At 59.7% G+C, this 25,226-nt stretch overlaps 1 protein-coding gene across 10 annotated transcripts in view; it reads right to left on the bottom strand.

Annotated features, from left to right (window-relative positions):
• The window catches only part of CAMK2B (calcium/calmodulin dependent protein kinase II beta), a 102,976-nt gene that overhangs the window by 32,033 nt on the left and 45,717 nt on the right, over nt 1-25,226 (bottom strand). For all 10 annotated transcript variants that reach the window (XM_069462137.1, XM_069462143.1, XM_069462138.1 and 7 more), the window contains exons 3-5: nt 11,927-11,986; nt 7,297-7,351; nt 2,225-2,290 (exon numbers count right to left, since the gene is read on the bottom strand). In XM_069462137.1, the coding sequence (XP_069318238.1) occupies nt 2,225-2,290; nt 7,297-7,351; nt 11,927-11,986 (181 nt within the window). The remainder of the gene's footprint in view (nt 1-2,224; nt 2,291-7,296; nt 7,352-11,926; nt 11,987-25,226) is intronic.

Genomic DNA, 25,226 nt, shown 5'->3' with positions numbered 1-25,226 from the left:
CAGAGAGGGCAGGTCACTGGGGTCAGGGCAAGGCAGGGGGCAGCGGGTGTGGGGGACGATGGGTGGGGCACAGGCGGGGTGTGGGTGTGGGAGGGGCAGGGCCATGCCAGGTCCTGGGTAGGTGCCTGGGGGGTTCAGTCCAGGCAGACCCTAGGCCGTGGGGTCCCATCTGTGGCTGGGAGGCTCTGGGCAGCCGTGCACCCAACCCTTGCCTCTATCGGCACCTCAGAGCACTCGGCCCACCCCAGGCCCCACCTGCCCTGCAGGTGACTGGATGGGCCTCAGGACCCTCCTGTCTACCTGCCCGGCAGGCGCCCACCAGCATGCCCGGTGCTGACTCCCACTGCAGCATTCTGGGCAGGAGAAGGTGGCTCCGTCCCGCTCCCCACTTTTCTTGTCAGTAGAATATAAAGAAAAACCTAGTCTCCCTCAACTCCAAGGGGACAGGCCACGTCCAGGCTGTTTGCAAAGCACACAGTCCTTCCTCAAGGAGCCTAAGAAAAGAATCTGGTGCCCCTGAGTGCCTTGGGGGGTCTGGAGCCAAGAGGAGGGTGCCGGCCCCGTGTCTGTCCCCACCGGCCCCTGGGAGGCCACGGCACAGTGCTGTACACGCCTGCCCAGACTGGGACGTGGCCCGTTGCGGTGGACAAAGCTGCCGGCTGGTGCAGAGGCAAGTCACATCAAGCTGCTTTTAAAAAATAATATTCATTTTTCCTTTTTTTTTTGAGACAGAGTCTCGCTCTGTTGCCCGGGCTAGAGGGAGTGCCGTGGCGTCAGCCTAGCTCACAGCAACCTCAAACTCCTGGGCTCAAGCGATCCTACCGCCTCAGGCTCCCGAGTAGCTGGGACTACAGGCATGTGCCACCATGCCCGGCTAATTTTTTCTATATATATTTTAGTTGGCCAGATAATTTCTTTCTATTTTTAGTAGAGACGGGGTCTCGCTCTTGATCAGGCTGGTCTCCAACTCCTGACCTTGAGCGATCCACCCGCCTCGGCCACCCAGAGTGCTAGGATTACAGGCGTGAGCCACTGCGCCCGGCCTCATTTTTGTTGATTAGAAAATAATCCATACTCATTAAAGAAGAGTTTTAAAATAAACAAAGAAGATAAAAAGTATAAAATGATCCATAACTCCACTTCCTAGAAGGGCCACTGTTGGCCTTTTTTCTTTTTTAAAGGCATCTCTCCAGGGCAGAGGGTGGGCATAGCCCAGCGGGTGGGCAGAGTGATGCCCTCAGCTGTCCCTGAGGTGAGATGCACTGTTATGAGTGACGTCCCTGTCATGGGTCAGGTGTTATCTGGCCTGGGCCACAGTAGGCCAGCAGTGACCTATCCTTCCAGGGACAGGGGCCCTGTCACTTCACAGCTGACATCTGCCATCCCTCAATCTGGCCTCCAGCAGCCATGCCACAAACGACCATCTCTGAGACCACTGTCCCTCTTCATCCCGCTGGTGAGGCAGGCCCCGCGGGAAGGGCTGCCTGAGGTCCAAGGGGAGCCCCGCCTGGATAGAACCCAAGTCCCCCCAACCCACCCCCACACCGGGGGGCTCACAGGCCCGGGGCCAAGCCCTGTGAATGGGGCTTGGGCACAGAGGAGAGGTGGCTTCTCGGCCCTGTGCTGAGGTTTCGGGTCTCCCATGCCCAGTGCCCTGGGGCGTGGGTGAGCAAGGAGGCGGCCCTGGGAGGACAGCCAGTGGCACCTTTCCCAGCCAGTTGCCACCAGCAGGCTGCCCACTTCCCTTCACTGTATACTCAAGCTTGGTGGGGCCCAAGGCGGCCCCGTGAGGACACCATGGAAGGGGAAAGGCATTCGGGAACTGCTCATCTCTATGGCGAAGGTTAGCCCAGGGGTGCCCCTCCTGGGCCATGGGCCGAGACATCAGGAGGAGGGCAGCCTGCGACCACACACGTCTGCTTCTCTTCCCCACCAGCCACCCCCTGTGTGCCAGTTCTAACCCTAGGGAAAATGGTCGGGGCCACTCCCCCAGTGGGAGCCAAGAACACACGAGCTGCCCCTGTTCCTTCCACCCAGAGAGCCCCCAGCACGGCCAGGTGGGCTGTCGGCCGGTGGGCAGGCCAATACCCCCGCTCAGCTGGGGAGGGGACACTGCTGCACGGGAACAGATGTGGGTGGGAAGGGGCAGGAGTGGGGCTGAAGGAGGGACAGGCAAAGGCATAAGGGAAGTGGGGACAGGACGGGGGGAGGGCTCCACACCCACCTGGCATCAGCCTCGCTGTAGTACTCTCTCGCCACAATGTCTTCAAACAGCTCTCCACCAGTAACCCTATGGGAAAAGCAGCAGGGGTCACAGATTCTGGAGATCCCTGTCACCCTGTCTCCATCACTATTGCCACCACCATCACCACCGTCATCACCGTCACCACCATCACCACCGCCACCACTGCCACCTCCACCGTCACCACCACTGCCACCATCACCACCACTGTCACCACCATCATCACCACCATCACCACCACCACCACCATTACCACCATCACCATCACTACCACCGCTGTCACCACCACCACTGTCACCACCGCTACCGTCACTACCATCACCACCACTGCCACCACTGCCGTCACCACCACCACCACCACCACCACTGCCACCCTCACCACCATTGTCACCACTACCATCACCACCACCACCATCATCACCACCATCACCACCACCACCACCACCACCACCATCACCACCATCACCACACTACCACCACTGTCACCACCACCACCGTCACCACCGCTACCATCACTACCATCACCACCACTGCCACCACTGCCATCACCACCACCACCACCACCACCACCGCCACCCTCACCACCACTGTCACCACTACCATCACCACCACCACCACCATCACCACCATCACCACCACCACCGTCAGCAACCACCACCGTCACCACCACCACCACCACCACCATCACTACCACCACCACTGGCATCATCACCTCTACCCTATTACCATCATCACTTAGGTCTGACAGCTCACCAAGTGCTTACTCATATAATGACATTTAACATTTCAGTCCTCACAACTATTCCACGACACTGGCACTTATTTATTCTGTTTCTGGATGAGAAAAATAGTTTCGAAGATTTAGGTGACTTGCCCAGAGTGGCAGCAGGTAGCTTTAGCCAGGGCTGTGCAGTGTTATACCCAGGCCTGGTGACTTGAGCTCCAAGTCTGAGAAGATCTGGTCTCCCTTCCTCAACCTGTTCCCAGGGCCAGAGTTGTGGCTCTCGAGTAGGAGCAGAGGGGCCAGAAGATACGGTGCCCGGATCTAGCTTCCCTGGTGGGCCGAGCCTTGACGTGCTCTAAGTGCCATCTCCAGGAGGAGAGCAGAGATGACAGGCAGAGGGGAGGTCTCTGTTCACACACCCTCCTGCCCTGTGTCCCCACCCAGTGAGTGGCCATAAGGCCCCACGGTCAGGATAGGCTCCCAGGGCAGAAGCCACTGTCTGGAGGGCCTCCGGGAACCTGGACAGTGTCCAGCTGCCCAGGGTCACCTGTGCGGTGTAATGTGGGCATGGACAAAAAGGTGGCGAGGGCTGATGCCCACCAGGGGAGCCAGGCAGAGCCCCTCATCCACCTCAGCTGCTCGGAGTCTGCTGGAAGACTCCACCCAGCGGCTCCCTCCCCGGCGAAAGTCAGGATAGCCCTCCTGTGGCCCGTGTGGGAGGGGGCCGTGAGGCCATGAGGGCACCTCCTCTGCACTCTGCCCCATCTCCACACTGCTCCATGGTACTGCCCTGGGCGCTGGGGTTTCTCCATTTGCATTTCGCTTTTATCCATTAGTTCTGAAAGGTGGGGCTTGGGTCTTCCTCATTTCTGTGCCCAGCACTCAGGGCTGGGCTGGTCCACGGCAGGGATGACCCAGGGGAGGGGGACTGTTGAACGGGTGACCCTGGCATGGGTGGGTGTTCGCTCAGAGCTGGAGAAAAATAAAAGTAGGGAAGTGTGGAGTGTTAGCGTGGCCTGCTCCAGGCTGAACGCACGCCCCGGTGGTTCCACTAACCCCCAGCCCTTGGGGTGACGCGAGGATGGAATGCATGGAGAGCCACCCGGTCCTGACACACAACAGGACATTCAAGGACTGGGGATTCCCTCTCCTCACCCCTTTCCTGTCCTAGGATGGGGGCTGGGGACAAGGGCTCTGCCTCTGTTGTCCAACTGGCTGTGCTGTTCCGTGTCCCTCAACACGCACCCCGCAGTCAACTGCGGAGCTCCAGCTCAGCTTCCCTCCCTCCTCCATAGCTCTCTCCTCTCACTCCCTGTCGGCCAGCACCGTTCTGCAACCAAATAACCACTGACCACAATGACACAAAAGGATGTTTAGGTGGGGCCTTAGGGGCATCTGGTCTGGCTCTTGAGCTTGGCCTGTCTGTGTGAGGGTGTGTGCACATGTGTACACACATAACTGGTATGTTCCTGTACACACGTGTGTGACTGTGTGACTATGTGTGTACTTATGTATAGTGGTTTGTATATACGCACATGTATGCATATGTGCCTTTGTGCTCATGCATACATGTATGGTTGTGTGTACATTTGTGGTCACATGTACTGATCTCTGTGTGCACATGTGTGCATGTGTATTCATGTACCCATATGTGCACCAGTGTTTGTGTATATTGGTTTGTGTGTGTGTGTGTGTGCTGTGTATGTGCATGCATGTGCATGTGAGTACATGTGTATACACATGATGTGCGTGTATGTGTCCTTGTGTACAGGTATACCAGCTTGTGTGTGCACATGCATGTGCATGTGTTTGTGTGTATGTCTGTATGTATGTGTGCCTATATGTCGTATGTGTGCCTATATGTGCACTTGTGTTCATGTATACTGGTTTGTCTATATTTGGATGCACATGTGTGTGCCTGTGCATGCCCTTGTGTACATGTATACCAGTTTGTGTGCACACATGTATGTGCATGTGTACGTGCATGTGTGTACATGTATTCATGTGTATCCACGTGCACGGAGCAGGAGGATCAAATCCCAGGTGTAGCCCAGGCAAGGAGCTGGCATGCCCCAGAGCTGCATGAATAACTATTTAGGTCTCAGCACACACAGTTCCCAGATCAAGCACTGTAGATCCTCAATTCAAGCACAAAATAGTGGCAAAAAGGCCTCCAGGTCTCCAGCCCTCTGAGGAGTGTCTCGTGCGGCTGGGGCCGGGGCCTGCAGGGTGCACTGTGTGCTCAGGGAGCTGCAGTTTGGGTCGATGGGCACCTGGGACTCCCCGGCCAGGACTGCCTCGTGGTCTAGAGCTCTGGGGCAGGGAGTTTGTACCTCATACTGCGTAGGTTGCTGTGGAGGTTTGGGAGCTTCAGTGCTGGCCCAGAAAGGGTGTGGTCTAGGAGGCCCCGCATCTGTCCCCCATGCTCCCCTTTCCTTAGGCCACAGGTGACACATGGCTGATTCTAGGCTGCAGCCACAGCCCACGGTGGAGCCTCCTTCCTCTGGCTGTGCAGGTGTGTGCGAGACCCTCTATGCCCAGGCCCAGTCCTCAAGCCCTGTGACATTTCCAGGCATGAGGAATGGGGACAACCCCCTAGAATCCACAAGGCCCCCAAACTGCCAAGGGGCCTCAGGGCCTCCTGAAGGTGATGCCAGCCCACCCCAGAAACCGCTGCCCCTCCTTCTGCTGCCCTGGAGGCTGCTCACGGTGTGGGGCCGTGGAGGTTTGGGAGGAGGGTATACAGAGCCTTCCAGACCCAAAGGCCAACTTCCTCTTCCCAGCCCACCTTGGAGCCTCTCCCCACCCCTGCCTGGCATGTGGTTGGCCAGCCAGGAGACACAGCAGTCTGTCATGTGTGAACACACCATGCACACACATGGGCACACACACCATTCTCACTTCCTTTCTAAGCTCCTGAAACACGCACAACCATCTGTTGGCTACCAGGGGCCCCAGAGAGGGCCACCCCTAGCCCAGTGGTCTCTGTTTTTCTGGGAAAATAGGCTGGTGGAAGTGGGTCTGGGGCACACAGGTGCAGCAGTGAGCCAGCCAGCTCCCCAGTGCCACGGGACAGATATTCTAGGGCGAAGTCTTGGCTGAGAAGCGGTGGCTGTGTCCCAGGTCAGTCCCAGTCACCTGGATGACAATTTGAGGTGGTGTCCTGTGGAACACACAGGGCAACCTGAGCAGTGGCCAAGCCCCTGCAGGGACAGTCCCAGACTTTCTTGGCCAGAGGACCCCACATGGATGTAGGCCTCCGCAGTCCTGCATGCCCCATGGCCCAGGCATCTGTCATTTGAGGGAGGAGGAGCTGAGAGAGCTGTGTCCTATCTTGGCCTGGCCTGCACGCTCACAGCAGCCGCAGGAAGGGCACAGTGGTAACCATGGCAATAGCACCACAACTGGGCTTTCCTGGCTGTGTGGCTGCCTGGAGGCCACAGGGACAGGCCAAGGCCTATAGGCCCCTTTCCAGCCCAGGGTCCCAGAGCTGCACTGACTCACTGACAGCTAAATATAGTGCTGCTTATCGGGAGCTGTCAGGAGTGAGGGAGATGAGATCACCGCTTCTAAATCCGGCAGGAAGTGAGAGGCGGCAGCAGCCCCAGACGCCTTCTCGCTCAGCTACTGCACACATACATGGACACGCACACACACACTCATGAGTGCACACACACGCACACTCATGCACACACACAAACACACTCATGTGTGCACACACCCATGTACACACGCAAACGTGTGCACAACATGCACACACTCATGCAAACATATATGCACACACTTGTGTAAACTCACCCACATGCACACAGCTGCACACGCTCACATTCATGCAAGGCGCACATGCATGTATGCACACCGCACCTATAACACATTCTCACTTTTACATGCTCACACACCTGCATGTGTACACAATCACACTTATAAACACACACATGCTCACACCAGCCAGCGGTGCCCCGGTCCACGCGTGATGAGGGCACCAAGGAAAAGAAGGTGAACGAAGCCACTGACTGTTCTTTTGGGGTCCTCCCTTTCCCCCCTGCCCCCCACTTTCTCCAGCACGCTCGTTCTGGTGGAGGAGAGGACCCAGGATGGCGGTCTGGCCTCCACAGGGCCCAATAAACCTGGTACAAAGCAAGCAAGGAGAGGCGAGGGAGGCTGGGCGGGTGGCTTGGAGCAAGGCGACCCTCAGCAGCAGAAGTACACTTGAGGGACTGGCCCAGACCAGGGCTCAGAACTGTCCCCCGGGGCTAGGGGACCCCCCCCCCCGCCCCCCGGCCAATGTTGGGAGCAGGTGAGGACAAGAGGCTCCAGCTCTGGAACTTACAGATCGAAGACCAGGTAGTGGAAGCCCTCCTCCGAGATGCTGTCGTGGAGACGCACTGTGGGGATAGAGAAGCCGTAAGGGGGTGGCAGTCGCCCAGGACACACCCCACTGCCCGCCTCTGCACCTGTGCAGGCACCAGCCAGCTGCGCAAGCCCCGAGGTCTCCCTCAGGACAGGGCTGCAGAGGCCGGGGGTGAGCTGGAGGGCAGGGCTGGGGGCCCTGCAGGCTGGCCGGCCACTGGGGGGCATCTGTGGGCTGCTGGCAGTGCCCTGCCTTCCCTCGGCCTCAGCCACCAGTCTGATCTCATGTTTCCTTCTGCCCTCGTGGTCCTGGCCTGGGCCTCAGATGCTCCCAAACACCGAGGAGAGCAGCAGGAGGGGATCACACAACCGGTCCCCAGAAAGGGCCACTGAGAAGCTTCTCGTGGGAGAGAAGCCGGTATAAAAACACGCCCATTATTTCCCCGGGGCCTTCCCAGGCTGCCCTCGGCCCTCAGGCTCCCAGTCTCTTTTGCACGCTGTCGGCATAGGCAGGCAGGCAGGGCCGTCCACCTGGAGGAAAGCTGCCCGACACGGTGTCATCCAAAGGTTCAGGCCCTGAGTCTGGGTTCCAGCGCGTGCGTGGCCAGCAGGATGGAGCGCCGTCCCTCTCTCCCTCCCCACGGCCACCCTGTGCACAGCTGCCTGTGACGGTCTGTGTGCGCCACGCCCTCACCCTGCGGCTCTGCCTGGTGCCAGGCAGGAGCCGGCAGGATGTGATGAATGAACAAACACACGAACGTACGAGGAAGGCTCGCGGGGACAGTGAGTGATTTCCGCACGGAGCACACAAACCCAAGGCCTGTTTTTCCTTGAGCTGGAGATGTGCCCTGCACCAAGCGGCAGATATTTTCTAGGAATGACTCATTTTGGACACTGCTCTCCCACGTGCCGACTCTGCCCGCTGCTGGAGCGATGAGGACAGTGACAGCCCGCTGCGAGGAGCACTCCCTCCCTGCCCACCAGGCTGCTCTGAGCACTCTGCGTGTGTTCATTCAACCTTCCCAACCACCCCCCACCCCAAGAGGTTACGGATGAGGAAGCCAAAGCACACAGAGGTTAAGGTTAAGGTCACAAAGCTCACAAAAGGCAGAGCAAGGCGTGGACTCAGGGCCAGTCCGAGTGGCACTGGCCTCAGCCCTTGCTACTCGGGTCCTGGGAAGACAGGACTCACTGTCCCCCAGCACTCGAGACTGGGCCACAGACGCCGACAGGGTGAAGAGCAAATCCTCCTCCCAGGTCCGCAGCCCCTGGGCCACCGGCGCAAACCGCCGACTCAGCTGCAGCCCCTTCCTGCGCTGTCCTAGTTTCTGAGCGGCTGCCAGTGCCCTTCCTCCTCCGGCCCTGCCTCTCCCAGGGGCCTGGCCACATCATGTCCATGTGCCCAGGAACCTCAGCGTGGCCCCTGGGGCCCGGGCCTCGCCCCAAGGATCCCTGGGCGGCAGCAGCCCAGACCAACGCCCTTCTCAGCACCCACACCTCAGACAAAACGCCCTTCACGGGGCCAGAGCTCGTAGCGCCAGCCCCGCCCCGCTACTTGTACCAGCTGTGTGACCTCGGGCAGGTAACTCAGCCCACCTAAGCCTCAGTCTGCCCCTCTGTGAAATGGATAAATAGCACCTACTCAAGGGGTTGTGAAGATTGATTATGTAACCTGAGTGAGGCTCCAAGGCACAGTGAGCTCTCAGTAAGCCACAGCTCTGTTATTGTCATTGTCACCATCATCTGAGTGTGAGGAATCCCAGGTGACCGAAGCTCAGCTCCAGGGTCTGGGGCCCACTTTGGCGCCTGGGATGCTTTCCCAAGCTCAGAACAGAGAGACCCACTCCGTGTCTCTGCCCCAGGCCCGGCAGCCCAGCCTCCTGCCCTCTGCCCCCACCCAGCCCCATCCCCAGAGAGCGAGGTCTCCCATGGCCCATGCCCTCTGTCAGCTCTCACCCACTGGCTGTCCACGAGCCGACACTGACCTTGGCCAAGCAGGGCCCCCACCAGCTAAGGCACTCCCTGTGACCAATGTCCCCCCTTCCCACACGGCACCCTCTGGCCGACTTCTGTCCCAAGAGGAGGGGCACCCTCCCATTCGGCTCACTGGACACCTGTTCCCTCTGGATCCTCCACGATATGGCAGGGCCCCCAGGGCTCACCAACAGCCTCCTTCTAGCACCCTCCATAAAATCACTAGAGTCAAACTAAAGCTCACCCTCCTGACCCCTATGTAATGGGGGTCCAGCAGGGTGGCCCCTCTGAGCTGCCCCACCTGGGACCTGCTGCATGACAATCACCCACTTGCAGCAGAGAAGGCCCCAGGGCCCTGGAGGGAGGCACCCCACGGAGCCCCCACGGCAGCACCAAGGAGGCCCTGGTTACCCATGAAGCCCCCTCACTGCTCCTGGGGTGCTGCAGGGCCGTCCTCTTGGAGGGGGCTGCCCCTGCCCTCAGGCCCCCACCACCCCATGCAGGCAGCAAGGTGGGGTTGGGGGCAGAGGCAGATGGGCTCTCAGGCATGCGGGGGTGGGCCCCACCTCCTCGACACTGACACCCGGGGTGGGGAGTTGAGGCAGGATGCACATGGACACCTTTTTATAAAACATTTTTAACATTTTATAAATAGTTACATACTTCCATGCACTTTTTACTGGTTTAGAAGAAAACCTAACTAGCACATCAGACCTGTGATTTCACAGACAGGGATAAGTAAAAAGTGAACTGGCAGAAAATCAATTTAAATAAAAGCACTGAGCAAGTGAACACTGTGAGCAGAGTACAGAGGTGGCAAATAAAGCCTTGGGTCATATCTTAAGGGTCCAGTCTGGAAGCCCTGGGTCAGAAGGATCGTGATAAATCTTGTCGGGGGTGACGTGCAGCGCTCGACCACCTCACGGGAGGGCCTCAGGGACAGGGCCCCTCCCCTCTTCCTGGCTCTGTGTTAGGGCTCCCCTCTGCTGAAGCCGCCCTTTCTCTGGGGCTGCACCACTGCTGGGCAGAGGCTCAAGGCCCAGGACCCTAAGAGCTCGGCTGGGGCTGCAGCCTGGCCCTGGGGCCCAGGGTTGGGGCTCGTGTTTTCTGTGCCAGGGCCCCGTTGGGTCCGAGGAGGGAGCATCTGTCCCCTGGGTGCCCACTTGCCCAGCTTGTGGATGGAGCACCAGGAGAGGGAGGGTGTTCTAGGCCCTACGCCAGGCAGTGAGGATTTGCCAACTCCCTGAGCCAAGCCCAGGCTCCTGAACTGGCTGCACCTCATAGCCCCTGGATGTCCCTTTTGAACACAGATTCCTGGGTCCCATCTGGCACAAGTGATTCAGAGCTTTGGAGGGAGGGCCCAGGAGTCCACCTGGCAAGCTCCTCAGGTGCTCTGGGGCCAGAGTCAGCAGAGAGCAGCTGCCGCCCCAAGGCATCTCCTGGTGCCCCTTGACATGGGCAAGGCCTGAGCTCCTGGACTCCTCAGAAGTCCCTAGGGACCAGCGTTGGAGAAGGACAGGCAGCGGCACACATGCACACAGGTCTGCACATGCACACGCGTGCTCCCAGGGGCTACACGGCGGGGATCAGCCTGGAGCCATGGAGGGCGGCTGGGCAGGAGGGCCGAGTGACCCTGGGGAGAGCCGAGCCCACTTCCAGGGTCTGCACAGTCTGCAGTCCCCAGAGGTCCCACAGCTGCATTTACAACCCCCACGTGGACTCGGTCTGGGGCTTCGGGGAGGCGACCTATAAGCAGAGGACCCGCAGTCTCTGGGGCACTCGCTCCAGGTGGCGGGTGGGCTGCGACCCAGATGCAGGCAGGTGACAGGGCTGCCAGGAAGAGCCAGGCGGCTCATGTGCCGGGGCCCACTGCTCCTCGGCAGGGCCAGCAGCCTCGATGCCAGAGAAAGGGCCAGCCCGGGAGACCACCTCAGAGACCTTCCCCATGTGCCTGGCCAGCGAGGCTTGGACAAGCCACAGGCTCCAAGTGTCCCCATAGGGCAGCTGACTCTGGGACAGTGGTCCTTCCTCCCCAGGCAGGAGTTCCAGGAGCCCTGGACTAGCAAAGGGGGACAGCCAGAGGCTCTCAGACCAAGGCTGCGTGTCGCAGGGTCTTTGATCAGACTTTGTTTTCCAAACTTTTAAACTTTCCTTTTGTAATCAGGGCATCTTGTGGCTGTTTTGAAGTCACAGAATGTTTAGGTCTCTGTGTGTTCTCACCAGAATCACCACGCAGTGTTCTGGGGAGTCACACGCTGGGGGCTGGCCCCGTGGGGGGTGCAGCGAAGAACATGCACCTTTCTCGGCAGCCACTGTCACCAGTGCCACAGATGACGCACGGACAGAGCAGGGTGGGGAGGGAGCCTGTCCACTCGGGTGGAGGTGGGCACCAGAGCCCTGCCCCTGATCCCAACGGGGGCTGTCCCCGCTCTGCGCGTCTCAGTCAAACAGGACGGCACCCTCAAGGTGGGGGTGGGGGTGGCAGAGAACGAGCTTCCTCAGGGGCTTCAGGTGGGGCATTTCCTTGGAGAAGGAAAGGAAGTTTGGTGGCCCTTTGAAAGTCTGATATAGAAGCAGGTGAGGGCTGCTGTCTGGGGGAGGGTGGGGACCTGCCCCCGCCCCTGGGGGCCGCTCACCGATGTTAGAATGCTTCAGAAGGCGGCAGATCCGAGCCTCTCTCTCCAGCTTCTGGTGATCTGGGGACAGAAAAAGAAAAGGTGTCACCGCCTGCCCCAACAGCTGGGCACCCACGTCAGGAGAGGCCCCTGCAGGTGTGCAGGGCCTGCCAACCAAGAGAGGAGCAGAGGTGACCCAGCAGCAAGTGACCGTGCCCACCCAGCGATGCCGTCGTGGCACCCCCTGGGCCGCGGGCGGCAGGGCTGAGCAGGGACGAAGCAGCAGGTGTCTGGGGTGAGAGGCGCACGGGAGGCCGCGAGTGGTGCCAATTTGGGGCTAAAAGTCTCCACAGATGATTCCAAGAACACAAAGTGCTGCGTATTAGCAGAGAGCTGATTTAATCCTTCACTTATTTGTCCTAATTCCATACTTGGAGCTTTCCGCTGAAGCCAAGTCTGCTCTTCCGAGGCAGCGGTGGGGCTGCCAGAATGGGAGCGGTGGCGGTGGGGGTGTGCCCTCCGCCCGGCTGGCAGGAGGAAAGCGGAAAGCGTCAGAGTGCTTCTCCTGGGCAACAGGAGCAAGCTGGCGGCGGAGCCCGGAGTGCGGTGGCCACTCCTCTCCCCGCCAGGGCCCGGGACCGGTGCTGGGCAACAGGAGGCCTAGAGAGGCCGGGACACTGGGTGCTTGGGCCCCACCTCCAGAGCAGAGACCCGTGCCCCTAAGCACTGGGCAATTTATCAGCTAGAAATTGTATATTTCAAACAGGTGCCAGGAAGATTTTAAAAACTGAGGAGGGAGACTGCAATAGTGAAACAAAAGCCCCACATTTCCACTGACAGGAGAAGGCAGGACTCCGCGTGGCTCCGGTCACACGCAGACCTGGCACAGCAAGGACAGGAAGGCCTCTGCCACACCCGCCCCAACATCCCAACACAGTGCTGGGGAGAAAAAGCAACGGCAAAGGAGTACCCAAAATGTGCCTCCTTTACATAAAGGTCGAGAGCAGGTGATCGCTGGGGCACAGCCACGTGTGGGGGCACCCGGCAGACAGACAAGGGGCTTCCAGAGCTCAGGGTGGTGGCTGCCCCCGGGGTGGGATGTGACTGGGGAGGAGGCATCAGTCTGCAGCCCCCTACCCTGCCGAGTGCCAAGCTCCCCCCGCAGGACAGGTGAGCAGGGCCCAGGGGCACAAGACCGCAGCGGGTGCCTCCTGCACCAAGGGAACACCCAGGAGCACCCATCGGCAGGGAAAGAATGCAGCTGCCACTTAACAAAGATCCTGCCAGCAGCCCAGGCATCTCCGCTCCCCACCTGCATGCCCAGCTCCGCAAGCTCCGTGCTGTCCTCTGAGGCACACCCGCGCGCCCCCTCCCCACCGTCCCGGCTCCAGTGGGAGCTGAGGCCGGGTGGCATTCGTGATGGCTGAGACTGGACGCAGCCCAAGTGTCCGTCAATATCAGAACAGATAAATGAAACGTAATCACAACAGAACGCACGTGGTGTGGCATCCGTGTTTCCATCTGCATGAAGCTCAAAAACAGGCAGCTCTGGACATAGCTGGGGGGCCGCACACACGAGGCCCAACTCTAGTGGAAAGCAGGGGACCAACCACTGTGACATCCCACCTCCGTTCCCTCTGCAGGTGGAGTCGGGAGGGCCTCAACGGTGCAGGGCGGTGAGTTCCTGGGGCTGTTTTTTGCTTTCGTAATGTCTTTCTTGAAGTTACTGTTCTGAACATTCATCAAACTTAGAGAAGCAGAGCGAGGACAGCACGGAGTGCTGGTGCGCAGCTCTTTGTCCTACCGCCCCTCTCCCTCCTCGTGCACCGACTGGCTTCTGAAGCATTTGGGAGCAGGTAACACGAGGCACCAGACGCCCCTTACATAACCCAGGGCAGGTGTCAGATGCAGCACATCTAGTGCAGACGCCACACTCATCTCTCCACTCCGCCTTCCACAGCCCAGCTCTCCCGCCTCCCCAGCGACGCTGACAGCTAACCCGCCCCCAGGACAGGACCCCATCCCAGATAACGGACGGCGCTGGAGCCAGGCCGAGGGAAGGGAGGTAGGCAGACCAGGGTGGATAGTTTTCTTTTGGAAAATTGTCTGATTATAGTTAAATAAATAAAATCATAAATAGAAATCAGGAGGAAAATGCAATTGTGAATCCATTTTCCTGGGACACAGATCATTTACAGGGCTGTTTTATTACTGAAACATCTCTGGGAACAGAGCCCCAGCCACAGGGTCCCAGCTACTCCTGCGCGTGTATTCAGGGAGACAAATCATCGGTGTGGAGGCACCTGACTGCACAGTGCTGGCACGAGTGTCCACCCACAGCCATGCAGGTCACTGACGGGCCCCCTTTCTGTAACATGCACAACAGCACCTTGGCCACCTCTCCCGGCAGCCCCTGTGGGGCAGTGCTCAGGGAGCTGCTTTGACACTATAAACCTGTGGTCCCCAACCCCCGGGTACCGGGCTGTGGCCTGTTAGGAACCGAGGAGCCAGGCTGAGCATCTCAGCTCCGCCCACGCCCCGCCCCCATCTGTGGAAAAATTGTCTTCCATGAAACTTAGGAACCCGCGTCGCACAGCAGGAGGTGAGCGGAGGGCAGGCCAGCGAAGCTTCATCTGTATTTACAGCCGCTCCCCATCACTCGCATCACCGCCTGAGCTCCACACCCCCCCACACTCCTTCTGTGGAAAAATTGTCTTCCATGAAACCGGTCCCTGGGGCCAAAAAGGCTGGGGACTGCTGCTATAAACCAAGACACAACGTCAAAGCTGGTAACACCCAGACACAACGTTGTTAACAGTGCTTCACTCTGGGTGGCAGAACTGTGGGGTAATTTTATTTTACTCTTTATACTTCCACCCATCGATCTTGACAATGAGCATGTGTTACTTTTACAATTTCGCAAAACATTGTTTTTCCCAAAGATTTTGATCCTGTGTCCAGTGAGCAAGCCACTGGTTCAGTATGATGAAGATGTCCCATAAAATCTGCTATGGGAACATTTGCCCTCGAATTTAAAAACACCAGGCCAAGAAAGAAGATCTAAGCACGAGGGGAAGGACAGGAGGCGGCCGTCTCCACCCAGCTCCGACAGCCGCAGCGCAGGACAGGCCGCGTCATGTGGGCAAGAATCCAGCTCCCGACTCTGTGGACACCCTGTGATTTTCTTCCCACGAAGCCAGGGACCTTATCCTGGATGCCAAATTAACATCGTAAACCCCTTGTCATGGACAAGGTTAAGTAAGTTAAATTTAACCCAATTCAGTTCCCAAGAAACGTGTGCTGGCTCTAAACAGTCCAGTGGAACCTGGCTCCCTCCTGTTCCCTGCTCCAGGCAGTGACCTGAGCAGCCACACCTGCCTGCTGGCCTCATTCTGGGGGGCTCTGGCCCCTGATGGACCCACCTGGACTCGGGAGACCATGGCAGGGGCCACTGAGCAGGACCAGACTCCAGCGGGCCTGCAGCAAGACCGCAGCCAGGCGGCCACGCCGTCTGCCTCAGGTGCCCACCCTGCCTGGGGCCCCTTGGCACTCCTGGGACCCCAGCCCTGGATCCCATCGTGGGGGAGGTCCCAAGAGTCCCCCTGAGCGGCTGGGCCCACTACAGTGATGTCCTGGCCAGGGAGGGGCTCCCCAGGTGTGGGGGCTGCAGAGCTGGAAGGCCAGGCCGGCCATGGCCCAGCCCCAGGGCTGTGTCCAGGTTCGCTGAGGGCCCTGGGCTGGGGGTGCTCAGGGTCACCTAAGGCCTGAGATCATCCTCACTGCCATGTCCCACAGCTGCAGGGATGTCTGTGTGGTTAACATTTTACTGGGTAGTACTGATACATGTCACAGGATAGATGCCACACCTCTGTGGCTTGTGAAACCAATGACAAGTAAACCCCAAGAACATGCCCGACGGGGCGGTGATCATCGACTCCCCAGAAGGCTTTAGGTCCCCTCTCCCCTGTTGCTGTCGGGTCCCGCCTCTCATCACCTCCATGTGTGCACTGGCCCTGGGACTGCAGTGCTCCTTCACGCCGAGTTTTCCCTGGAGGACAACCTTTGAGACGGGATGTGAGACAGAAGGTAGGGGCCAGAGAGTGAGGGCACAGGCCAAGCCCCTCTCAACCTCCAGGGAACCCCACCCCATCAAGGGAAGGCCCCTCTGCCCTTCTGCTCTCCCGCTTCCTTCTCTTACCAAAAGACCCCTGGCCAGCACTGACTGAGGCCCTGGGGCTGGAGCTGGTGACAGCAGTGATATGAGCCCCTTGTTACAGCAGAGAGATGAGCAGAGTGTCCTGAGGCCCTGATTCTGCCTGCGGGAGACTCAAGGGGTGATGCTTGAGTGGGGTTTTGGAGGATGAGTAGGAGTTTGCCTTCTCTTGCTGGCAAAAGACTCACTTCTCACACCCCCCTATAGTGTGAAGCTTGGAAAGACAGCTCATGAGTTCAACTATCTCCTAAATGCTTGGGCATCTATAGAATCTGCACCCCAAACAGAGACAAGGGCATATGTGTGTGGGCCTGTATTTAAGCCAGAAGATGGCTGGCTCATTCAGCTTGGAGGCAATCCTACACACACGCACACGTGTGTACACATTTACACACCTGCTCCCCAAGGGGGCTGGCTCAGAGAGATGCTGGCAAAAGCATAGCTATTTATTTCTTCTACCAGAGAAACATCCCACAGATAAAATACAGCGTTCATTTATAACCCATAAAAGCATTTATCAAAAAAAAACCCAAAATAAAAAAAAACAAAAACAATTGTACTCCGAGAGATCAGGCTAAACTGGAGCCTGCAATTATCCGCCCGCCTGCCTGAGTTCTAATGATAGCGCCGCATCCTCCGACTCCATCCCTCGGGGAATGCCCAGGCCTGGAAGCTTCTCCAAGTGATTTGGCTACAATCTCCGTGCAGAGCCCTGGCCTGCCAGACCTGCACCCTGGGTGCCCCCCAAGGTCAGTAGAATGTGTGGGACACAGGTGGGCTCATGGAGGGACACACGAGGGACATGGAAGAGTCGTGGCCCCAGTGGAGCCTGGCACACCCACCGCTGGGCTCATCTCCTGCAGGCTCACCGACAGCCCCAGAGCGCACCGAGGACAGCGAAGTCACCCCCAGTGCACAGGGGGGCGGACAGCTGAGCAAGGACTTGAAGCCAAGGCCTCTCTCTGAAGTGCAGGGCCCCTCTGGAATGATGCCACTTGGTCTGCGTCCCCTGCTGCTCTCTGGGCTGGTGGGCGGCGTCTGCCTCTGCTCCCTGCAGAACCCGCTATTTACTTCCTGCAGATGCAGGCCGTACAGGGGAGGGGAGACAGCCCCAGGCCAGCACAAGGAGGGCTCACAAGGGCCGGGGGGACAAGGCTCCCCTCCTCCTTTGCCCCACAGCCTTCTCCAAACCACAGCGAGATCCCTGCCAGTGTGGGTCACCCCCCTCCAGAAGCCTGACCAAGGCAAAGCAAAGCACTTGCGCTTGTGGGGAAGGACAATGCCTGGCTACGTCCGCCTGGACAGCACATCAACCAACGCTCAACCCTTTCAGGAGCGGGGACCACAGAGCCCTCCAAGAATGGCCATTTCCAGACCCACAGGCTCCTTTCAGAAGCCTTGATGCGGTGCTCCCAGAGGCCGGGGAGGGGAGTGGGGCTCCTCTGGGCTGTCACTGTGCTGGTGGGCTGGTGGCTGGCACCCATCAGTGTGAAGGTGACAGGGCAGGAGCTGCCCCAAGGTGCCCATGGCCAAGCGCAGGAGGAGACAGGGCTGGGACACAGGCACACACCACGTGACCCAGCCTGGAGCACCTGCCACATGCCAGGTGCCGTCTGTTCTGTGCACAACAGGCATTAACCCATTTAATTCCAAAAACGCCCTGAGAGACCAGGAGTGGCAGGGAAGAGACTGCAGGCCAGCTCCTCCCCACTCGGTGCTGTGGCATCCCTGCAGGGTCATCCTTAGCTGGGGTCCCCTGAGCTCGTGGAGGGCGGTGGGAGAGGAGCAGCTGGCAGGGGTGGGGACACTGGCGCCGGCCCTGTGCACTGCAGAGTGAGGAGTGAGCCAGAGACGAGGAAACGGGGGCCCAGACAGGAGTTCAAAGCTGCTGAGTTTGAAAGGCCCAGGCTGGGGACCCGGTGGACAGGAGGGGCAGCTCCCCATCCACACTGCAAAGACGCCCTGTGCATGGCTCCGGGGACCCCCGTGTCCCATGTGGTTGGCACCGGAGGCGATGGTGCGGCCAGTGCACCCCGTGGGAGGGTCTGACACAGCAGAGGCCATAGGCCCGCAGGAGGAGTCAGGGTCGTGTTGTTTAGTAAATCTCTGCCGCTCGCTCCCTGTCATCGCCCTTCTTCTCTCCAGCGCCAAGATGGAACCCAGGATTGGGCTGGCGGAGGCTCCTCTGCCCACCCAGGCCCCCAACGCCATCCTCCACCCTCCCTGGCACCCTACTCCCTAGCAGTGGGTGACTCACAGCTGGGGGTGGGGGTGAGCAGGAGGAGCCAGGGAGAGAGACAGGAGGGCGTGGGTGGGCGCCAGGCCCCCCGCCAGCTGCCAGGAGAAACAGCAGTGCTGTCACCCCCAGGAGGCCACTGTGGGGCACTGGGGGTGGGGGAGAGGAGGGGCAGGAGGGGAGGCTCCTCTTGCCCCCATGCTGGTTCCAGGGCCTCTGGAATTGTCAGGCCCGGATGCCGGGAGGAGGCTGGGCACACGTCTGTCTGATGCTCCAGATTCTGGTGGGGTTGAGGCCCCACTTCCTGCACCTTCATCACGTGGGCAAGACCCAGGTGACCTGCACTGCCTGTCGTAGCCGCCTGCACCATCAGACGGCACGAGAGAGCTTTCTAGAATCGTAGAAGGCTCACCAGCATCCACACCGCACCCCAGCCAGGCACAGCCTGAGCACTGTCTGGTACCAACACGTTTCACCCAGCTCTCCCAGTTCTCTGCGAGCTTAGACACATCTACGCTTTCACCCCCCTATGGGGCAGAGCACCCTCAGGAGCCAGGCGGTCAGCCCTTATGGCACTGAGCCACCGGGCCACACCCCAATAGGCCATCCTGGACCTCCACACCAAGCCAGTGGAATCTGGCCTTTCCCTCCTTTTGGCTTTGCCCTGGCAGGCGTGCGGACACGGTGACGGTGATGGCCCTCGGCATCCCAGGAGGAGGGGGGACTGGCCCTGGGGCAGGAGCAGGGATGGCAGGCAGAGTTCAGGTCTCAGTGCCGGCACTTGCCAACCTGGGCTGCTGGCCAGTCCCCCGGTGGCTCTGACCTTGGCAGGCAGTGGGGGGAGGGGGTGGCTTCTAGGCAAAAGCTTCCTGCAGCCCCTCTCCTCTGACCCTCCGGCCTGGGCAATGAGGGATAAAACCAGCTCGGGCCCCAGAGTCGGCTCGAGGCCATGCTGCAAGGCCCGTCCATCCAGGCTTGGGGTGCAGGGCAGTTTAGGGTCCGAAAGAAGGGGGCGGGCAGATCCGAGCCGTTCCTCCTAAAAGGAAAATTCCTTCTTGAGAATGAACGAAGAGCCCTGCGAGTCCACCCAGAGTAACGGCTTCTGCCTGCTGAGCCCCAGGTCTGCGCAGGCCTGTGAGCTGCTCACCGCACCACGAGGCAGGGCTGCTGTGACGTCCCCCAGCTTCCTGACGGGGGCACGGGCACAGGGAGGCCGGGTAGAAGTGGAGCTGGACCCCGCAAAGGAGGAGGCCTACACCTCAGGAGCGGGCTGCACTTCGGGAAGCCACCACCACCTCCTCCTCTTCTTTCCTGTGAGACTTCAGAGGCTGCCAGAGCCCAGTCCCCAAGGCGGAGGAGCAGGCACCCCTTCCCACGTGTCTGACCTGAGCCTGCCCTCCCTCTGGGGACCTCGGGTGGGCATGGCGGGCGGCGGGGCTGACACCCAAATAGTAGATCTGAGGCTAGAACCACACTGGCTCTGAAGCCTGGGGCCCAGGTCAGCATCCTCTGGGGGTGTCCAGGTGGTGTCGCAGGGGCTGGGGCAGTGGAGGGGCGGGTGCACCAGGGTCCCCGAGAAAGCCCAGTCAGGCTGAGCCCCGCGACGAAGGTGCAAAGAGGTGGCTCTCGCTGTGGCTTTCTGTGCATGTTTCGTTTTAAAAAGGCAACACAGAAACCAGCAATTAACCCGCCAGCATCAGCCAGCAGCTACACCGCCCCGCAAGAGGCATCTGTGTGCGTGTCCTGCAGCTGCCTGCCACCTCGCTGTCAGGGCTCTCGGGGACCCTGGCAACCCGCGTCGGAGCATCCTGCCCCTCTGCACAGCATGTCACCCACGGCACAGCCGGGGGCCTCGGAGCTGTTTGCCAGCCCCCAGGGGATGAGTCCCACCATTCCGGGGGGCCTGGGCAGGGATGGGGGCAACAGAGCCATCCTCTACCACGTGGAGCATCACAGCTTTGAAACAGAGATATGGCTTGGAATTCCCACTCCGTCGTGCCAAGCAGGGCTGAGGGATAAGGCCTAAAATTAAGGCCAATATTATGCATTACCTTGCCCTGCCGTGAAACCAGGAAGGCCCTGAGTGGGCTCGCTGCCTGTACCCTGCTCCCGTGGCTGAGCCCTTGCCAGCCAGGCCTCCTCACTGCAGGGGCCAGGCACGGTTCCTGCTCATCCCTGAGTAGCAGGTTGCAGTTTTCTGCCAACCCACGGAATTATTCAAGCCAGCCAAAACTTCCTCTAGTGGGAACCAGAGGCCGCCGCACCCTCTTGTTACTACAGAGCCTGCCTCCCCCGGCCCCTGCTGTTCACTCTGTTCCCGAGGGCAGAGCCCTCCTCCTCGGGCCCCGAGTGTTTGTGAGCACATCCAGGGTGTTGTGTGTTCCGTCATCCCCATAACCCTCGGGCAGGATGCCACCCTCACAAACGGCGTGGACAGGAGGCGATTTAAACAAAGGTGACTGCACTCTTGAGTCCTCAGTTTTGTCAACTGTAAAGTGGCAATAATATGCTCTCCAGAGTGGCAGGGCACGGTGACAGGAGGAGCTAATGGCTGTGTCCTCTTCCAGCCCTGGTGCAGTAAGTCCTCCACCTGGGGTAGGGTCTCCCCGCACACACAGGCCCCAGAAGAGCCCACCTCTCCACAGACACACGGTGGCTTTCTCCTGGGACAGAGGGGTCACTGCAGCTCTGTGAGGTTGACTCAGCACTGTGACCCTGAACATGCTCATGGCATCGAGCATGAACTGCATGCTTTCTGGCTCGGGCCAGATCCCTCAGGGTGCGGGACACACCTTGCCAGGGTCCTACTCTCAAAGACAAGGCCCAGACTCCACAAGGCCAGGCGCAGGCCACGTGGGGCTCCTTCCAGGGCCACGCCCCTGACTGCAGCTCCCGACCACGGTGGCCTTACGCCCAGCCTCCTCCTCTGCCTCCCATTCCGCCCCCCACGTCCTTCTTGTCCTTTCCAGAGACCAGACAGCTGGCTAGATGTTCCCATGCACCCCTGACTGGATGCCTGGGGGCTCTACCCAGCCTGCAGCCTGAGGCCAGGGAGCATGGCCCGGAGAAGGCATTTCCACATTTTTACAGGGATGGAGGAAAAACAACAGAGAAGACCATGCAACAGAGGCCCGGTGGCCAGTAGCCCAGCACACTTACCAACTGGCCCTTTCCAGAATGCCACCAGACGTGAGTATCCTCACACCCCAGCCCTCTGCTGGCAGGGGAGGCTGCAGACCCTCACCCTTCACCCGCTGTTCTCCTTGCTAACCCTCCTGCTAACCTCACTAAACCCTCCATGACCTTCTGGGGTGGTAGAGTCCAGAAAGGCCCAGGCCTGGGCCTCCATCACAGCCACGCAGGCAGGGGGTCCCTGCTGCACGGGACAGCCTGAGCTCACACCAGCCGCTGCTGCAGCCCACACACCACCAGGGCCCATCTCGCGACTCCCACAGCGGGGTCAGGGAGGGAGGCTGTGGCCCCGGGCTCTGCCTTCATCTCAGGCTCCCCCTTCATGGGAGATGACTCAGCTGACGGATTTTTAGCCTGATTGTTCGGCTCGGGCCTGTTGGGTCTCCACCATGCGATGAGGGGATCCCAGTTGGCAGCACTAATCACCACCCCGGAGCCGGGGTTGGGGCTCCCCCAGTCAACGTGCAGATGTTGCAAACATCGTGACCCTGATAGCACCTGTGGCCTTGGGGACAGAGGACGGTGGCTTCCTACAGGGGAGATGTCCACCCAGGGCCCCTGGCACTGTCCAGTCCTCCCTATAGCTGTTCCTCACTCGGGCTTTGTCCTCAGTGTCCAGTTCCAGACTTTGCCACCACCATCCTCACCAGCATGGCAAAGGCCAAAGCACTGCCGGTCCCAAGCCCTGTCCCTGGCCCCAGCCCCACACCTGGGCACTTCCCCTCCTGTCCGGAGGTCCCGGGGGCCCTGCACGTTCACCTCAGTGGGCAGGCAGGGCTGGTGGGGGCTGTGCCCACACTGGCAGAACCAGCTCCTCAAACCTTGGGATCCCAGGCCTTGGGTTCAGCCAGCCCCTCCGACCCTCGCTCACCTCCTGGGGCAGGCAGAGCGTGGCAGTTAGGACCCCTCCAGATTTGGGGAAAGTCAGTGCTTGGAAGAGCCAGGTAGCACTGGGGCCAATCTTCCACCCATTTTACAGAAAAGGGAACTGAGGCAGAGAGGGGGACAGGCCGCCATGACCCAGAACCCAGCCCCCGGCCCCGACCTCCTCCCCCTGCCAGGAGCCTTTTCTGCCACGGGCAAGCTGATGCGGTTCAACCCCAGCCTCCAGCCCTGCAAGAAGGTGAGGGGCCCCCCAGAAACCCCAAAGTGCCTCCTTCTAGACAGGACTGGCCCAAGAAAAGAGCCCACGAGGACCTCAAGTTCACAGGGGCGTCCTCCCTGATAGCCACTCCTCCTCCCCCCACCCCTGCTCAGGGACCCCTCCCTCACGGCTTGGGCCCTCCGTGTGCCAGTGGGGTGGGCACTGCTCCTGCACACAGCTCAGGGGGCTCGGGGACCTGGCGCTGCACTCAGGCCAATGGGCCCCACGGCCCCTGGGACTCAGCTTCCACACGGGGCCACACCCCAGAGCCAGCGAGCAGCCACCTCACCGGTGAGGCCACCGAGAACCAGGGCCCTCCACATTGCCAGGCACCCTGTTCCTCTTCTGATCCTCCTCTGGGCCCTGCTCAGGAGCCTTTGACTGAGCCCATTCGGTTTATGAACCAGCAAAACCTGCTCTCGCAGCCGCCTCGTTCAGCACGGCCAGATGAAACACAGGATGCCCAGTTACGTTTGAATTTCGGACAGAGGACAAAATTTTTTTTTAAGTAAAATTATGTCCCAATTTCAGATGAACAATGAATAATTTTTAGTATAAATATGTCTTAAACTTCTTTACTGTTAATCTGAAAATCAATGTGAATTGCTAAATCTGGCAGCCCCAGCTGGTCTCCTCACCACTCCTTGGTGGTCCCCCCAGGGGGTGGGAGTGTGGTGCCCACCTGGCCCTCCAGCCCCCTCTGCACCTGCAGGCAGGGCCCCTCCCTAAAACCCAAGGCCTGGCAAGAACCTGGCAGGGACTGGTCACCATCCTGTTAAAGGTGGACCCCAGGGCTGGGAGGGGCAGTTCCCAGGGGGAGGGACCCCCCACTCCCGCCCACCTTCCAAGTCCCTAGGGAGCAAACTTGAGGGCGGAGGTGCACAGGGTTGGTTGGGGTCTAAGCTCTAAGGCTGTTCCCTCTGGCCAGAGGCCACCCAGGGAAGGGAGGGGAGAGAAGGAGGTCACTGAGCTGGGGGTGGGGGGCAGGGAAGAAAGTGGGGGAGGGGAGAGGAGGGAAGGGGGGGAGTGCTCAACTGGGGAGGAAAGGGGTTCCCCAGGCTGCGGGAGGGAAGGGGTCTCTAGGCCCAGGGTGGGGGGAGAGGGTCCCCAGGCTGCTAAGGGGAAGGTGCTGCCACAGGCATGTTCCCAGCTGCCCCTGCAATGCGGAGAGTGCCTTGTCCTCTATTAACCCAGTTCCACGGGTGCAGCCAACCACGCACTCAGTATCCCCTGAGTAGGGGCCACTTTCCCGGCTGGGGGTCATGGGGTGCCCACATAAAGCACAGAAGCCCTGAGACGCAAGCCCCTACTGTGCCTCCTGCACAAATGGGCCCAAGCAGGTTTCAGGATGGGGGTGCAGGCCTCCTCTCAGCTGCTGTCCCCACCCTGGGTGCAGGCCCAGCCCCAGAGACCCCAGATAGGCCCTCCCCATCACACCTTCCGGCAGGGGCTGCCCCCCGAGACTAGGCCCTGGGGAGGCCAGGTGGCCCGGAGAGGGAGCTGGGGGCAGGTCAGCACCACCCACCTGTGAGTGACCCCCTCACCCGTGAGGTGAGCCCCACCTGGGAGCCCCACGCTGGCCCAACCCTCAGCCCACCCCGGCTGGGTGAAACCTAGAGCTCCCCACATCCAGGCTCTGCCAACTCCTGTCTGTGGGACCCAGAGCATCTCTCAGCTTCCACAGGACTCAGTTTCCCCCTCTGTAAACTGGGAGCCCACACTGACCTCGGAGGGTGTGAAGATGCGGAGGTGAGTGCCGCTGGTGTCAGGGCACACACAAGCCCCGCCCGAGCTTGGGGCCTGTTCCAGGGCAGGGTCCCCCCGCCCGATCTCCCCCGTGCCACGGTCACCCCTCTGCCCCTGCTCCGAGCTGCTCACCTCCACACAGGGTGCGTCCAACAAAGGTACAACAAAACCTCCCCCCAAAAGGACAGCCATTCAGTGTCGACAGTGAGCTGCGGGGACAGACAAGAACAACTACAAATGTGTGCCTAATAATCTCCTTACCCACAGGCAATTAATTTCCCTCTAACTGGCCAGGCTCAGTGGCTCACGCCTGTAATCCTAGCACTCTGGGAGGCCGAGGCAGGAGGATCACTTGAGGTCAGGAGTTTGAGACCAGCCTGAGCAAGAGCGAGACCCCATCTGTACTAAATACACAAAAATTAGCCAGATGTCGTGGCGTGCACCTGTAGTTTCAGCGACTCGGGAGGCAGGAGGATCACTTGAGCCCAGGAGTTGGAGGTTGCAGTGAGCTGTGATGACGCCACTGCACTCTGGCAAGACTCTGTCTCAAAAAAAAATTTCCGCTAACTGCCTTTGTTAACAGTAGTTTAATAATCTCTAAATATTCAGTACATTCAAAGACTCTGAATGTCTCACAGTCCTCTATTTAATTAAGTATTAAATTTTAAAAATCTAACTGCTACAGCCTTTGGTGTGAGCTGGTGCAATTCGGCAGCGTCCTGGTCGTCGGCTGGTTGGTTGCTGAGCGGCCTGAGCTTTCCTGAGTCCGGTGCCAGCTCCTTTCTCTCTG

Source organism: Eulemur rufifrons, chromosome 29, assembly GCF_041146395.1.
Source record: "Eulemur rufifrons isolate Redbay chromosome 29, OSU_ERuf_1, whole genome shotgun sequence".
Classification (NCBI taxonomy): Eukaryota; Metazoa; Chordata; class Mammalia; order Primates; family Lemuridae; genus Eulemur; species Eulemur rufifrons.
This window is presented reverse-complemented; position numbering and strand designations above follow the sequence as displayed.